The 18,269-nt window shown below is 37.3% G+C and overlaps 1 protein-coding gene across 1 annotated transcript; it reads right to left on the reverse strand.

The window, feature by feature from the left end:
- Positions 1 to 10,433: 10,433 nt before the first annotated feature.
- On the reverse strand, positions 10,434 to 12,768 carry LOC127640227 (transcription factor Sox-19a). The gene is made up of 2 exons (XM_052122682.1): positions 11,836 to 12,768; positions 10,434 to 11,693 (listed from the first exon to the last, which is right to left on the reverse strand). The coding sequence occupies exons 1-2, from the start codon at positions 12,489 to 12,491 to the stop codon at positions 11,447 to 11,449; spliced, it is 903 nt and encodes a 300-aa protein (XP_051978642.1). The 5' UTR covers positions 12,492 to 12,768; the 3' UTR covers positions 10,434 to 11,446.
- Between the last annotated feature and the right edge of the window lie 5,501 nt (positions 12,769 to 18,269).

Genomic DNA, 18,269 nt, shown 5'->3' on the forward strand with positions numbered 1-18,269 from the left:
GGCCTGCTCCCTTGTCGGATGCCAGCGGCGAGAACTCCGTGACAGCGCATCCCTCCTCCTTCCCGGATTTCGCCACCAATATAACGTGGTAAGGATGGTTAAGGAGGAGGCGGTAACCGGCAGAGCAGTGAATGTAAGTTTTAATGTAATAAATGAACTTAAATCAGCGCGCGCACGCACACACACACACACACACACACACACACACACACACACACACACACACACACACACACACACACACAGTGGCCGCATGTATCTGTGTCTCTCTCGAACTGGCGCCTCTGGCTCATCATAGAAATGTTTTATTTTAAGCAAATCTAATCTAAACTGCTGAGTTGATAAGTGGCCAAGCATGGCACTGTGGTGCCCTCATAATTGCTATTGCGCAACTCCTGTTGGGTGTGAACTAGCATCTTTTTTTGATTTGCTAAACAAAATCTAGTCAGTGCAGGTCCTCCATATACGCAAGTTGCATAGAGCCCCCGTGCTGTCAAAGATGTTATAAGAAGCCTTACTTTTATTACTTGTCATGTAAACATGTAAAAAACATGCTAATATAGCCTAAATGTAATGTCAACCATAAAGAAGTCGTATGTTTCCTAATAAATTGTTACAATTCTTACAATTTATTATATTTATTAATAATGAATTATTTTATTTCCATTTTTTTATATCATAAAGTTTACTTTTATCATATTATGTTTAAAATTCTTATTTAATCTTATCATTATCATACTCATACACCAGGGGTCGATCTTCGATACCACTGTTTTACGTTAGAAATGCCACATTTAATTTGTGTCACAATATCCATTTGATCTTCTTGTCCATAGTATTAGAAAAATATGAAAGAAAAAAATATATTTGAATGTTTTTCAGTAAAATATGCGGTCAGAAAAAATATGCGTTCAACTGGTGAACTCTCATATACAGTATGTGTGCTATTACTTATTTAGAAAACTAGATGGTGCTAGAGCGTTATTTTATGTGAGCTGTCAATCAAAATTTGATATCTATTTTTTCACTGATTAGTTGTCTTAATGACATTTTTATGTTATCAGTCTTTAAATCTTCTTCTTTTTAATTTTATTTTTTTTTTTAATTCTTGTCCATGGTTAATTGTTTGATATTTTATATAGTTTACACACTCAAATAATACTTTTAGCCTATTTATAACATTTGCGCACTTCAGTTTCATAACAAATTTCCATCAAATTGGAATGTGTAATCTTTTTGGCGGATACGAACACACTGCTGGAGGCCCCCGCATGAATTCATGCTGGGGGCCCCAAAAGGCTGGGACCAGCACTGCATGTAGTACTTACTGCAGAAATGTTTCCTCTTCTAATGTACAGCATTTCCTGATCCTGACATTACAGAGACATTTTATTGATGTGTTTATTTGAAGTACATTATTTATCAAACAGAAGATTTAGATTGATTGGGAGCTAGTGGTTTAGGTTTGAGCCAAACTGCTGCTCTGTGTCAGCACTGACTAGTTTACCCAGTGAGAACATAAGAGAAAGATCAAAACAAGCACAATAATACCTCTATACATCTACCAATAATCTGATCCTTTATAGTTACATTCAGACATACCATTCAGTTTTTCCCCTGTAACCTGAGTAGAACCTCACTGTTTATTAGTTAATACAGTACACTTTCTTTACTATAGTCATGCATATGTCATGACACCTACATACTGAAGTGCATAATGATGTTGAGTTGAGTTTCTGTTAGCAAAAAGATCAAATGAAAGAAAAAGAAAAAAGACAATTCTGAAAAACTACTTTTCACTTTTCAGTAGAAGTTACGATTACCTGTAAATGCGTTTGCATTGGCAGAAATAGACCACTAGGTGGCAGAAAAGTCTTTTTTTTTTTTTTTTTTTACATGTGAATATTGCAAGTGTAAATTTCTGTACATGTATACGGTTGATCTATTCTTATACTATGTTTGTAATTGCATGTAGTGTAATATTTGTATGTCTTTCACTTCAACTATGTTGAATTGAATGCATTTATACTTCTGAATGTGAATTTGCATCTCTTAAGTAAAAACGTTTTTTGATTCAGTAATGTTTTCTGAGTTTTTTAATTCTCCTCTTGGCTCAGTTTTAAGATATGAATCAGTTTTATTTTAACATTGTTAAAATTTACACGGCAGGTTAGACATTATTTGAAATAAAATGTTCCCTTACCAATAAAAGATCCTCATTACATTTATTTGTAAATCTTTTTTTAAATAATGATGTCGTTTTATCCTTTTATATAACCTTTTTTTTAGTCATGTGAGTGAAAGTGTCTTGGGGATTAGTTGTGAAGTCAACAAGACATTTAAAGGTATTGAAATGGCAGACAGCATGTCCCCCTGTTCTGTATGGGTTGTTTGTTTGTTGGGTCTGCTTGTGTAGTCTTGGCTCTGTCTGCTTTGTGGGAGGTCTTCTCCGTGTGGGATGTGTGTGTTTCCGAAGAAATGAAAACTCGCTGAAACATGAGTCATAAAGCGTGTGTATATGCGTGTGGTTCTCTCCTTATTTACCTGTTCGACAGATCTCAATCTACGATAATAATGATCTAATCTGCTCAGCTGTGTGGAAACACTATGCCATGCGTGTGTTTGTGTGCCCAGCCCTTGAGGGTCTGAAAGAATTATGTGTGTTTGTGTGCACACTGCAGATGAAGACTTGAAAAATTATACAGCATGACAATTATACAGTCTGTTAAAATTAAAGTGATTTGCATGCATATTCCATGTTTATAACTTTTACATGTACATTTTTTATAAATGTGTGAGTTTTATATCTGTATATCTCTGCACTTTGTTCTGTGTTGTTCGGTTGTTTCTGATAAGCAGTCCATTGATGCAGTTTTTACGTATATCTGAAGAATGCGGTCTTGATGTTTGGTGAGTATTTCTATCTGTGTGGGCTTCACAAGAGTGGCTTTTGGTGGATGATACAGATCTGACTGTATACTTCCATTCATGTTTTACATTTTTGAAAAAACACATGCCGTTAAAACTTTTGAATCAATGCAGAAGTGTTTTTGGCCCTATGGACTCAATTACATTTCTCTTACTTACTCTTACTCACACTGTAAATTGTAGTAACCTGGAATAGTTCATTAAGTATCTTTTTTTACTTTATCTAATGCTTAAAATTACTTCTATTCTTGTAAGCTTATGTAGTCAGGTTGGTAGCCATGTAACATGAAGCACATTTTTTAGGTTACCTGACAATTTTATTGTACAGGTTATTTAATTTGTGTAACAATGTTCAACAATGGACATACATGCATCACATAATTAATATATTATTCTTGTCATTTTATTCCCTGAAAGTTATGAATATGTTGAAATTTCAATAAAGTTCAAGACCTGTGTTTCTCACTAAAACAGTTTGGTAAAACCAAATACTTTTGGTTAGTTTACCAAGAAACAAATACAAAATAGAATAGAAAAATAACATTTCTTCTGTGGCAGGTATTTAGGCAAGTGTTTGTGTGTGTGTGTGTGTGTGTGTGTTTGAGGGAGGGAGGGAAAAGGTGAAAGGATAGGCCCCCTAAATAATAAGGTTGAATTTCTGATGAAGGGTGAAAAGAGTAGGCCACTAAAAATCTACTCTGTATGAAGTACAGTTACGTCAGTGTGAATCTACTTGAACAACGAAAGAAGTCACTTGTGTTTGTGACAACAGCCTTTTCCATAGATTTCTAGAAAGTGCAGCAAACATGTTCCTCCAACAGCATGATCACATGAAATTGACATGCTGCTCCCAAATGTTCATGGATCCTGAAATCGACCGCATTCTGCCGAGCTAGTGACAAGCGCCATCCCCATCAGACATTTTTGCATAAATTAAAATGTGTTCACCACTGTGCTTCTGGTAGTGTTGTGTGTGCCCCATCTCAGAAACATGGGTTCTGGGCCTGTGGAAACCAGAAAGTAAACATGTTCACACAAACAAATGTGAGCGTGATTCAGAGCTTTCATTTTTGCTCATTATTTTCAACATAATTTCTCCACTGATGGTTAGGTTTAGGGTTGGGGTTTTGGTTAGAGAGTAGGATTAATAAAATGTGCTTTCCAGTTGACTGTATTAGGTAATATACAACTAAAAAACAACTCGCTTTTGCCACCACCCTAAGGACATGTAACCTCAACAACACTTCCAGCTTCGGCCACTGGGGGCAGCACTTTTGAATTTGGTATGCACAGACCATTTTCAGCAGAACTTTCAACCTCCTGTCGCTGAATTCTCAACAGAAGGTGTTTTATTAATCTCATTATCCACCTTTGTCCTGCATGCAGAAGTGTTCCACGATTCACTGCTTTGATGTATGCCAATGTGTAGCGTATTCATTTTGGACAAAAACAAACATTTGCCCCCCAAAAAATACATATGGCTCCATAGTGCCGATACTTTAGAGTTGCGATCGATCATTGTCTTTGACAGTGCCTCACCCAAGTGGGTAGATGACATTAAGCGATGGTCAGAGGTATCGATAGCATTCACTACTTCGAGTTGGCTGCTGGCACGCTGCACAAGTCTGTTTACTGAATAATTTTAAATTATCCAAAACAAATTGGAATTATGCAATCGTCTGTCACAGTATCACAGAAAACAGTATCTCATAATTTTTCTCATGAGCAATAGGTCAATATGTCATAGGTCATGAAGAGCTAACAAAACATATATGTTAGATCCAATACCAACTAAGTTCTTAAAAGAGATATTCCCTGTAATCTCAGAACCTCTTCTTAATATTATTAACTCCTCGCTATCCTTAGGACATTTCGCAAGAAACTATAAAATGGCAGTTATCAAACTGCTTATTAAGAAGCCAAAGCTTGATCCTGGAATATTGGCTAATTATAGACCGATTTCAAATCTCCTGTTTATGTTGAAAATACTAGAAAAGGTTGTGCCCTCCCAACTATATTAAATTCTACAGAAAAATAGTATATATGAACAATTTCAGTCAGGATTTAGACTCCATGACAGTACAGAGACTGCACTTATCAGAGTTACAAATGGCTTGCTCTTATCATCTGATCGCGGCTGCATTTCACTTCTAGTACTTTTGATCATAGTGCTTCTTTCAACACCATAGAGTACAAAATTCTCTTGAATAGGCTGGAGAATTATGTTGGCATTTGTGTACTTGCATTAGCATGGTTTCTGTCATATTAAGCAGACCATAACTATAATTTGACTCTCGATGGATGTACTGTTACATCGTCTACAGCGAAGAACTTAGGTGTTATATTAGATACAATCTGTCCTTTGAAAATAAAATTTCCAATGTTTGTAGAACAGCATTCTTCCACCTCAGAAATATTGCTCAATTACAACACATGCACTCTGTCTCTGATGCGTTCATGACCTCAAGACTAGATTATTGTAGTGCATTACTGGGAGGATGTCCAGCAAGTTCAATAAATAAACTTCAATTGGTTCAAAATGTAGCAGCCAGAGTGCTGATGAGAACTAAGAAATATGATCATATTAACCCCATTTTATCATCGTTACATTGGCTACCTGTTACATTTCGTATTAATAAAAACATTTTGTTAACTACTTTAAAGCTTTGAATGGTCTAGCTTCACAGTACTTAAGTGACCTTCTATCACGCTAGATTCCATCACGTTCATTACGATCGCAAAATTTTGGCCTGTTGTAGTGATATGATAGTGTGCCTATGATAGTTCCTAGAATATCAAAATCCACAAAAGGAGGTAGATCCTTTTCCTATTTGGCTCCTAAGGAATAGTCTACTTAACAATGTTTGGGACGCAGACACACTCACTCAGTTTCCGTCTAGACTAAAGACTCATCTATTTAGCCAGGCATACACCTAATTTATCCTTCAACTAACAATTAGGCTGCTTTGGTTAGGTCTGCCGGAACCAGAAACAGTGATCATGCTCTATAACTCTGCAAAAAAATGTATGGCATCTACGCTAAGATTATTCTATTTGTTTCCATCTCAACATCGGACTCTTATCTTGAGGTTATCAGCGCTGACCAGATTCACCTCCATTCCTGCTTGGTGTTGGAATCCATTGCTACGTGTCTCTGAGTGATGACGACTAAATGCAGCTGGTTCCATCCAGACATCACTTCAGTCTATTACGATGGACTTCAGAGGATGAACTGACGCCAACTCTAACCATAAGACATGGGATACTTCATATGCCACTCCCTGAACCTTGGACTGACCTCACCGAAATCGCTGTCTGCATCACCTTGGTCTAATGATGTTCTACACTCTTAAAATGGAATACATAGACTTCAAGTCAATCAATTATCTGCCAACAAAAGCCTTCATCTGCCAATTAACAAATGACAATGCATCGATGTAAACTTCTGCAGTTAATCCAGGCTGAACTTCAAAGACATTAGTCATTTATTTTACAAATCATACAAAATCTTTGTATAAACACTGGCCCTTAACACTTACTTATCACCTGCACTGCACATAAATAACTAATATTGGTATTATATTCATGCTGTTTAGCCAGAGGGGAACTGGCCCCCACAGTGAGTCTGGTTTCTCCCAAGGTTGTTTTTCCTCCATTAACCAACATATTATGGAGTTTAGTGTTCCTTGCCACAGTTGCCTTTGGCTTGCTCACTGGGGTTCTAAATACAATTATTATTATTTAATTATTTAATTTTATACACAATTTACAATCATATTTAATCAAACTACACAATGATCACTCTAAGACATTATAGATATTACAGTTTTAATTTTCTATTAAGGCATGATTTTCTGTAAAGCTGCTTTGATGTGTGTTGTGAAAAGTGCTAAACAAATAAAAATGACTTGAATTATGATAGCCAACATCTGTGTAAGATAAGACTGGAGTATTTTTGACACCAAGTAACATATAAAATGGTTGTTGTTCTCCATCTGGTTCACTCTTTCTGTAGTTTTTACTTTGCTTCTAACGAAGACCGGAACCAAAAACAGTCCAGTTCGAATTCTGGCCTGTATGACCTCTTATGGCATTCATTGTAAACATGCCCCTCTTTGCAAATTTTGAATTGAGTGAAATATTACTATTTCAAGTTTTTCTTTATATAATATCTGAGGATTTCAGTAATTCTGTAATTTAATGTCTAAATTTGAGCTAATTCTAGAGCAACACGTACAGTCTCTTATGTTCTGTGATGATTCATGCTCAAGGGAAACGTTGAAATAATTAACATGCCACCGAAACTGACTCCCTAATAGTAGGGTTGATTTGTGACGTTAGTTACAAAGATTGTGACGACATTCTGCTCATTGGTTGAAGTTTTTTTGGTCTGTATTGGGGTTAATTTCTTGCACAAGCCTTTGTTGGTAAGGGTTTGTTTTATCACTCTCCCACATACAAACACACACCCCTCACCACACCTTCAATCTGACACATGCACAGCTTTGCTCTGTCTCTCTTTTTGTTTTGTTTGAGTGCGCAAGTCAACCATAATTGTGTTGTAGGTGGCAATCAAGCAGACAGCAGTGCAGAAGTATGCTGTTTGTCCTGCTTTTGCTTGTAGCTCTGAACTGGAGCATATCTACAAACACACGCATGTAGAGCCAAACTTCAACCCACTCTGGTTAGATATACATTCTCTATTCCAAGCAGGATATGAATTATAGACATCTACAACTCATATCCGCAATAAAATTACTACTAGTGAAAATGCTTTTTTATATCAGTAATTGGGTTTTAACGAGTAAAAACATAATAATCTGTATTGAAAATAATGTCATTATTCACAGGATACCAATTCTTGATATCAAACGTGGAATTTAAACTAGTAAAAAAGCAATTATTGATATCTGTAAAGTAATTTTGACTCATATAATTTCTCAATGATCTGTTATTCGCTCCTATACAAAACATAATTTGTACAGTTATCTATAATTATCTTTTACTAGTTGAAATTCCAAACACATATCAGCTCTGTACTTCTAACTAGTAAAAATAATACATTTTTGTACCAATAATGACATTTTTGCCAGTGCAAATGCCCATTTCGATATCACAACTGGAATTACAACAAAAAATGCTAATATTTTATATTTTTACTAGTCCAGACCTACTGATTACTGATAACTTTATCATTCTCTTACACACAAATAAACCATTTGAAGGTCACCCTAAACATACTTTGTTTGTTTTGCCTAAATCCTAAATCAAGGCAAAATGAAGGTGGGCTATCTTCAAGCTGTTTTAATTGTTTTTTGGTTTTATGGTAAATCTGCACACACACACATATTTATTTTGGCACATTTATCTAAGATAAGATGTATTTCCCAAATTGTCTGAGTGAGTGCTGAAACTTTAAATTTGTCCAACTGGAAACTTTCTCTCTCTGTTGGCTGTGGGGTGAGTTTTGGGGTAGTTTGGGGGATTGCTGTTGCTTTGGGAACAACCTGTAGAAGCCTGTTTGTTGCTAGGAGATTTTATGCTTTCAGCAAGAAAATCTTGCTCCCCCTTCAACTGAACCCCCACACATACAAACCAACACTTCAGGCACACACACACATGCTGGTCACTCAATTTTGGAGTTTGCCAACTGATTAATGCAGAAAATAAGATGTTAATACCAAAACAAATATTTGTTAATCAAAGCTAAATCTGATGATATTCTTTATGGTTTCATGCATCTCCCAGCCTCATCCACTTGCCACTTCTGGATGATCACTTTAAGGAACACACAGCACATTTATTTATAATGGTATTATTTATAATAATGCTTTTTTTTTTTTTATTCATTTAATGGCTTTATATATATATATAAAATCTTTATAACAAAGTTCAAATATCATATTGCCTTTCACGGTCGTTTTCATTATATATTCTGCCTCTAAATTTTTTTTTTAAAACAGCACAGAAGTTACTGACATTGGACTCATCCTACACCATACAGCTTCCTGCAATAGAATGTATGGGTCTAGCGCACTGAGCGCAGCATATTTGTCGTAATATGCGTGCGTGAGTAATGTATGTTTATAACTCCCATCCCCCTATTAAAACTCTTCCGTGCCATCTCCCCCATTGCTCCCCTCCCCTCCACCCCCGATTAGCCGGTCGTGACTGCACCATTACCATGAGAATAGCGGGGAGCAGCGAGCGGGTTAAGCTTGGGACTGCTGAGAGAGGGAGACGAGGCACTCAATGCAATGCTAATTTTCTGCACGGTGGGAGAGCGAGAGAAAGGAGAACAAAGGCGAGCATAAGAGGCGCTGAGAACTGCGCGCTTTTACTGCGCGCACCTGCGTGCTCAAAAGCGCAGGACAATGAGACTCCGAAACGGCCAATTACGGCCCGGACAGCCACTCGCTTTCTCTCCTAGAAAAAAAGCGAGCAAAGTATTTAAAAGAGAGAGAGAGAGAGAGAAAAAAGGGAGGGATATTCTTCCGACCTCTGTGTTTTAGTCCTCCTAACTTATCAGTTTTCGATGTCCACTTTCTTCTAGGGGTTAGGTGACGGAGGTCAGATGTCCCCTCAGCACTCACCAAGACCCTGTCCCTCTCAAATCAACGTTCTTCTAAATGCATTGTTCCCTTTACTTGCTTAATTTGGTGCGTTTTAGCTAATTATAATATCATAGTCATATCGACTTAAACGCGTTAATGTCGCGACCATAAGCCCGCTGTCGTATTAACGATGAATTAAATGAGTCTGGTCGCTTTTAAATGTGCTGGCATGTAAGGTAAATCTATATGTGATTTAATTAATCATTTATTTCGCAATGATTAATCGCCTTGGAGCACTAGTACTTTATCACATTATTGTCTAATGCGTGAAAATGTGTGGCGCCATAGTAGGCCTACAGCAACACCTGTCGTCTTATCATTAAACAAACGTGGGCCTTTCCCCCTGCATTTACTACATATGAACGACACAATCTAAGTGCTCAACTTAGTTTATATGATTTTTAAAAATATTTAGCAAATGTTTCTGGGAAGGAACAGATCTGCAGCTGACGCGTTTATAATAAAAATCATTATAAGGCGTTAAGGACATACTTATTAATATTATGCCCTTACCCAAACCCCTTATCTAATCTTTTAACCAATCAGTAGTGTGTAAACATGATAGGAAGCTGTGTGACAGAAGCAAAGATTAGATGCATGATTAGAAACGCGACGTCATTGGCTGTAGTGAAAGTCGTAGGAATACATACGAATTAGCCAAATTTAGAAAAGTCATACGAATCCTAACGATTTCACCAAGTGTATGATGACATTTTGATTAACTCCTCTTATGGCTGAAAGGAGATGGTCTTCAGGATGAAAAACAGCTTTTCTGTAAAGTGCCAAAGCATGTGCGATTAAAATGAGAACTGTTTTTTGACATAAGGAGAACAATGAAAGACAAGTGTACAAAAATAATAAAATACTTTATTAAATTTTTTTTCTATCAAGGTTGTCAAGTCACATACAAGATTATTAACCCTTACTGTAAGGGCTTTAAAGTAAAAAGAAACATTTCACAACAATACATTCTTAGTCAAACAGTCTTATAACAAGCTCATAAAGGTTTTTCTCTCTCTTGGATGAACATTATTCAAAAAAAATTTGACTTTTCCTCTTTTTACAGAAACTGTTTTATTCACAATGTTCTATTTCTCAAAGGAGATGAGAATTAATGGTTCTTTTTAATAGAAAATACAGTCAAATCCCTCTAAGCAGGATCTCTATGTTCATGTTCACTTTTTAATGCAACAAAAATGTGTTGACGCTCCAGGCATAAATGTATCTATACTAACATTGGAAATCAAACAAAAATGTCTAAACCATTGTGCGTTGTAAATTTTTTCATTACCTAATCAATGAATAGCAGCACAATCTTTGTGAAAGCTAAAAAGTCAAAATTGGGAGATTAATTTTTTAGGTGTTTTGATAATCAGGACAAGCAGCGACTCAGGGAATGTGTGCTTGGTTTGTTCCCTTCTTTCATTATTTAGTGTTTTCAGTTATGCCTTTGAAGTCAGTAATCAGTGAGATATTAAACTAGCTGGCAAAAGGTCTCGACTATGCAAATAAGCAGACATCAACCAGTCAGCTGGTTGGCTTAAACCCACAGACCAATCAATTACAGAAAAAAGTGTGGCATGTTGCACTCAACTATAAGCAATTCCAAGACCAGTGCACCAGGCATGTGGTATCTGTGACATAATTATCTAAAAATGCAGAAAACAATGACAAGGACAGTAGAAAATATATGACATAAGAGTGACACACATTCCACACAATATTCTGAGGCACTTCAACAAGGCCGAATGTCCAGCTGCCTTGGGTTTTCAGTTTAGCAATGTGACCACACACCCTCGTTCTTTTTACATATCAAGTTCATGCATCTACATTGGCACATCAAATCATGTTAGCCCACTACAAGCCTCCAGACTTGATACGGGAAGGTAATGACACTTCCCTCATCAGATGTGAGTGAGAGGTGCTGTACCAGTGAGGTAATGCTGTTGGATGTTAGAGTAGCCTCTCTGTGCTCCACTGTCTGAGGTGTCTCCACCAGGGATATACATGCTAATCATGTCCCTCAAGTCTCCTTGTAAAGGACCTCGCGGGTGGCTGTGGGCTCCAGTGGGAGAGTGGGAAACTTGGTCTGGTTTTACCATGGATATGACTGGGCTGGGCTGCTGTGGAGTGCTGCTGTAGGACATAGGGCTGGAGAGAAAAAATAAGAAAGATGTTGTCACACACTGACTCCGGACTTTTCTCATATGTGCAATATACTGTACAAATAAATATATTGAGGCAGACAGTGCAGGTGCATACACTTTTAATGCGAAATAGATTCTGAACTTACTTGTAGGAGTTTGCGCCATTCATATAAGTTTGCGCCGTGGCCATGGCAGATGGATACTGCAAGGCAGACAGATCATAGCGGGCCAGCTGCTGACTGTAGCCCAGAGCATCAGTCTGCATGCCAGCATAGCCACCTGCGTGACCCCAGCCGTAGCTGTCCATCCTCGGGCTTCCCCCCGAGCCTTGAGCAGCGGCTGCCGCTAGCAAGTTGCCGGCTGATAGAGGATACTTGGCAGCAGGGTTGTCCTTCTTCATCGCCGGTTTCGTCTTACGACGGGGCTTGTATTTGTAATCGGGGTACTCCTTCATGTGCAGGGCACGAAGTCTCTTGGCCTCGTCAATAAACGGCCGTTTCTCCGCGTCAGTCAACAGCTTCCATTCCGCGCCCAGGCGCTTACTGATCTCTGAGTTGTGCATTTTGGGGTTCTCCTGCGCCATCTTGCGCCTCTGACCCCGAGACCAGACCATAAAGGCGTTCATGGGCCTCTTAACTTTGTCCATAGGATCGCTACTCTGTTGCTGGTTGTTGACAGCCGGTTTGGTGGCTCCGTGCGTCACGCCGTGAGTTACTCCGCCGTTCAGATGGGTTATTCCCTGCGCGCTCTGGTGCGTCTGTGGCACCGAAGCCTTCATGTCGTGTTCCAGCATGCTGTACATAGCTGCCCACAGAGCAAATGGGTGACACTAAAGTATCACCGTAAACTATTGAGTGACTTAAAATCAAATCCACTCACTTTTCAGTGTGCGCCGAACGAATTATTTTCTTCTTTACGCGCCTGTTACATGGACACAAAAGAAGATAGAGAAACTTACACTAACTATAACCAAGACTGTTTGTAGATCTAAGGTTCTGTCTGATACGACGTTAGTTTGCTTGAAAATGAAAACAGGTCCGAGCTAGAAATATGCGTCTTGCCTGCAACTCTTTCAGTGCTTCAGTGATAATAGAATTTCATCACTGTCCGCCTCCAGCTGCTTTCTTTCTCTCCACATTAGCATCACTAAAGAAGGGGTGCGGTGAAGAGAGCAGGAGGAGGATTCCGTTTTGGGGAGAAGAGTTTCTGTCTTCACCTACAACTTTCTACAATAACACAATACACGGTGTCATATTTATTACAATGTATTGCAGTACTATATTACATACTAATTAACTATTCTTGTGTTAATGCTTACAAAGAAAATGATTCAATGCAATAAGTCGATCCACATAATAATGGCCCCATAACTAGACTAGACATAATTTGAACAAAGTCTGGAAACCACACTGGAGAAAAAAAATGACTTCATTTTATTTTTTATGTTTTTGCACACAGTTTGTCTATGTAAATGATAATGGTGACTTTATAATAATTAAAGTGAGTTAGTTACTTTAACTTAAATATTTCAGTAAACACAGTAACTTTTACTTACTGCATGGTACTTACACTTATTAAAGTGTAAATTAACATATTAGAACATGCCATGACTTAAACTTTCCTTACAAACAAATGTTTAATCATGCACCACATAACATTTGGAAGTCTCTCACAGAGAAGCTTAATGCATGCTAAGCATTCGAAGAGACAACATCACCATGCATTACAGGCATTGTGTTCAAGACATAGATCTGCGAGACCTCAACACTTGGTGCACAAAACACAATGACGTGACAATCAACAGAATGTTTTTTGAGCATGAACTGGCAATTTTGAGCAGAAAATGAACTTCAGAATGCACAAAACAAGAAGTTACTAAACATAACATTATTTATTCAATCCCGGTGCATGCTGGGAGCAGCAGCTTATAAAAGTTGAGTAAAATGTACTTATTTTATTTACTAGTGAAATTTACTCAAATTACCAAATAATTATGACAATGTTTTCTATTTTAAGGATTGACGCATGATGACACAATGTAAAGATAACAAATAATCATAAATAACGTTGACATATAAGCAGTGTTGTGTGTAATGCATTACTGAGTAATTAATTACTGCACTAATTAATGACTAATTAAATAACTTTTTCATTGAAAAAATTAGCGTAAGGGATTACTCTAAATTCATCAGTAATTTAATTACAGTTACTTCTGATGTAATTGCGTTAAATACAGTAAAACTATAGCACAATTCTCTATAAAACAATAGTACATTAGTTAATGTCTAATGATAAAATATATGTTTTCTAATTGAATGCAGCCCCTTAAATTCTTTGGCCATTTAATTGATAATTTATTTGATTTTATATGATTTATTTGAAAGAATTAAAAGAACAGTTTCAAGTCTCTCCTTGAATTTTTCATCTGGTCGAGGTTGATAAGGGTTTTAGAAAGTAATTAGTAATAAGTAATGCAATTACTTTTCAGACTGAGTAATTAGTACAGTAATCTAATTACACTGTAGATGTAATTAGTAGTTAGTAATTAATTACCTTTTACACAAACTTACACAATACTGTCTATAAGATAATGTTTTTCTACATGTTGAATGTAAAATTGACTTAATGTTTTCAAGTTCATACTTCAACTTATTCAATGTAGAAAGTACTTAATCTTTTATGCTGTATTTACTTCACCTCAAAATAATTTTGCAGTGCACTACAGGGGCATAAACCCAAAGATATGCATTTGCTGTTTTCCTAAATGTATAATTTGTGTTGTTAAATATAATGCATATTTGAATTTTGTTGATCAAACTATAAGGGTACATGTTCACAAGTCAGAATACCACAGCATGCATTTTATAAATACAATTGCACTTTCTCAAATGCTACATAGTCTCTTTTTAAATGTCTGATCAACACAACACCAGCTTTTTTACACAGGCTATTGGTACCTGATGAAAAGAAGCTTTTGGACAGTCATTAATATGGATTAAAAATATGTTTTCTATTCATGTTTAAGCAGACACTTTGTTACTATACATAAAGTGAAACTGTTCAGTAGTTGCAAAGTATTTCTACCTTTCCCTTAAAAAGAGCATTTGCCGCTTGGTTGATTCAGTCAAAATAAGTAGTATTTTTGACTTGAATAAAACCATTTCATTTAGATGATACCACACAAAGGTCATTGTCTAGGTAGCCTGACAAAGCATGTTATAGTACACAAATGTGACTTACATTAATGAGCACAAACTATAGTAACAGAAATTTCCCGGTCAGGTTTAAAAAAGCTGTCACAGTAGAGGCATTTCTTTTCTTAATACTTCTAAAAAAGTAGACACCTGACTAGAACAACTTACTTTTATTGTCTCAGTCTATTGTTATTGTTTGAAGTTTAATTGATGTATTGGAAAAGTGATTTTATAGACTATTGATGCTTAAGCATCTAAATTCATAGAATGTGTTATCTTAATCATTTTTAAAACACAAATTACCATGTAACCTATATTTTCATTTACTATTTCTTGAGGGGGTTGGTTATAATTCACAATTTTTTTGTCATCTACCATGCCATGATGGTGGAAATGTGTTCCACCCCAGTTGGTCATCTTCTCTAATGACATCAGGTGTGAGTTGTTACTCCTTATCACCCAGTCAAGCCATACACATTAGTTTCTATGGGCATCACTTCACACTTCTATTGTGTGCCCTGTATACCGAAACACAGCCACTACGACTGACCATCAATATGAAGTGTGACAATGACCTCCCCCCTCTGAGATTAGCTGAATGTTCCTATAAGGGCTACATAAAGCTGTTATAAGAGTGACTTCATTCTGACATTATTAAACTGGTGTGTATATTAATGTTATGTTCACTATTATTGTGCAATAGGTTGCTTTACATTTTAATCAATTTTAATCTATTGACAGTTTCTGTCTTTGTACACAACTAAATCAAACATATAATTCACCACAAAATACAAATGCACTCACCTTTATGTTGTCCAAACCCATATGACTTTCTTTCGTGGAACTCAAGGAGATGTCAAGCAGAATGTTAGGCTCAGTCACCATTCACTTTCATTGCACCTTCTTTCCATACAAAGAAAGTGAATGGTGAATGAGACTAACATTCTGCCTAACATCTCCTTGTGTTCCACAGAGAAAAAGAAAGTCATACAGGTTTAGATCAATGTGAGGGTGAGTAAATGACGACAGAATTTGTATATTTGGGTGAACCATTCCATATGCCGGGGTAAGGGTTGGAAGGGAGACTGGACAATTCCATTGATTCATTCTCTTCTTTTTTGTTCTTGTGATTAATGATTAACAAAATGTTTTGTTACAAGGACTGAAAAGGGTTTCTGCTAATGGAGACTGAAACACTTAGAGAATACTGCAAGAATCAGTTGGTGCAAAGAGTGCTCGGACTTAGATGCTGTAGTTTTGATATGAACACTAGTTCTATCTACAAGCAGTCATAAGCTGTGAAACCAAAGCTGCAGTGCATTGTCTTTGTGTTGGACTGTGGGATGTAAAACCTGTTGTGTCTGGCCTTGTGACATGCTGAATGAGTTAAACCTATGGCTCATTAAACACGACAAAATCTCATAGATGAGCAACAGGCGGTTTTACCTCAAACCAGAGCAAAAATGCTATAAATCTTGCGTGTGACACTTGAGGTCCTGTTTTCTGCAGGCTCACAGCCTGGCTCTACAAACTTCACTGTACGGCATCAATATTGACTCGAGCCATTGTCGCAGGTCATTGTCACACACTTATTATACAATTAACCTTACTTTATGTGGAGGCTGAATATGGAGTGTGCCAGGGCTATTGTGCATGAGTCATTCTCATGTATGGGATCAGTCTCATTATAAGCAAGGGCTGGAGAATAAAGAGAGGAAACACATTGATGTCTCCTGGTGTTGTGTTGACAATCAAATCAAAATTTAAGTGGGGGTCTCGTGAGACAGCCAGAGAGTCCACAGAAAGCCTGAAAGAAGCCAAACATTTACGTGCAAGAGACGCAGAGATCCAGAATGACAGATTGGATGGTCTGAGATAAAAGCAAGAGGAAAATGAAGGGGGGGATTTGAGAGAAAAGAAAAAACGATGGACAGAGGGAGGGGAGGAGGACAGTGGAGGAAGAAAAGCAAGAGAGACAGCAAGAGGGGAAAGGGGGTTAAGAAGAAAGAAGAAAGTAAGAGGGAGAGAGGCAGAGGAGGAGGAGGGGGTTGGTTAGTCGCTGGAGAAAGTTCTTAAGCTTTTTCAATGACAAGCAGATTGAAAGCCCCTCTATTCAGCCGCTCTCCAGCTTCTGTTCTCATGTAAATGGAGTCTGCGGCCTTCCCTCCATCCATCACACTGCCCGGTAGCACAGCCAGTCCTTTATGAGCCTCCCACTTGCAAAATCACCATGCCCCACAAACACTACCCATGGAAGGGGGGTTGGGGAGGAGAGTCAGGAGGCAGCGACGGGAAGCGGTGAGGCCACCTACACTGTGCAATAAAAAGTGTTCAAACTGTAAAAGTATGGTAAGGTGCCTTGAAGTAGTGATGAGGTGGTGAAGAAGAAATGTGATTGAAACTGTGTTTGGTAATAAGTTCATGGCTGATTTGAATGTTTCTTAAAGTAGTAATCCCTCATTACTGCCAAACTTCTTCCACATGATATCTGCCACATATGGCAAACTAATTTCTGAAGTTAATTTTTGACAAAACATGTTTGCCTACATTCTAAAAATGTGTCTATTTCAAGGTGCAAAACAAGAAAATGCATTTTTATTTTAAAACTTGAAAGTAAACTAAAAATTTCAAGCAGAAGTTTGCAGCAATTCCATTTGTTTGCAAGTATGATTTCCCCCCCAAACAGAATCATATTTTTTGTATATTCTTTGAGCTGACAAAGTCTATGGTAACTCAGATAAGCGCTCTGTACAATTGTGGTGAGAAGAAGATGTAGGTTGGTCTGAGATGCAGGTTGGACCTACACAATATTAGGCAGATGGTTTTAATGTTGTGGCTGATCGGTGTATTCTGCATGTTGGTTGTCAACTGAACGAGTTGTGCAGACCCACCCTCTAGTGCTCAATACTGGTATTACAGCTTCTCAGATTTGACAAGCTTTGTTGTACGTCTTTATGTACATTTATTGGTTGGATAAATTATGAGAGCAACATATGTGAGTCCATGTTCAAGCAGGCTTCCAAAAATATGGATTTGTCTGAATCAATCTTTATCAAATGTAACTTTTGTTCCAAAGTGCATTTAAACACATTTGGAATTACATGAAGCACGAGAACAAATGAGTAAATAGTTTATATATCCATTTGTACACAAATTATTCCATTGGAATGAAGGCAACAATTTACTTAAAAGTGGCTTTACAGGCCCGTAGACAGGGTGGGTTCGGGTAGTTCCAACGAAGAACAGAAGAGAAAGCAGACAGCAGAGTCATTGTCGCAGAATATTGAACATATGTTCAAAAAGACTGCCAAAATTTGAGTATTTTAGAAAAAATTTCAGTGCATCAAATAGCGTGCTCGTTAAGATACCAGCAGATAAACTAATCT

This window comes from Xyrauchen texanus, chromosome 4 (genome assembly GCF_025860055.1).
Source record: "Xyrauchen texanus isolate HMW12.3.18 chromosome 4, RBS_HiC_50CHRs, whole genome shotgun sequence".
Classification (NCBI taxonomy): domain Eukaryota; kingdom Metazoa; phylum Chordata; class Actinopteri; order Cypriniformes; family Catostomidae; genus Xyrauchen; species Xyrauchen texanus.

What these genes read in the sequence shown, in the direction of transcription:
- LOC127640227 (XM_052122682.1), bottom strand. Translation starts at nt 12,491, where the DNA reads ATGTACAGCATGCTGGAACACGACATGAAGGCTTCGGTGCCACAGACG. An exon ending in AATGGCGCAAACTCCTACAA is followed by an intron (nt 11,694 to 11,835) that starts GTAAGTTCAGAA and finishes TTTTCTCTCCAG; the next exon opens with CCCTATGTCCTACAGCAGCA.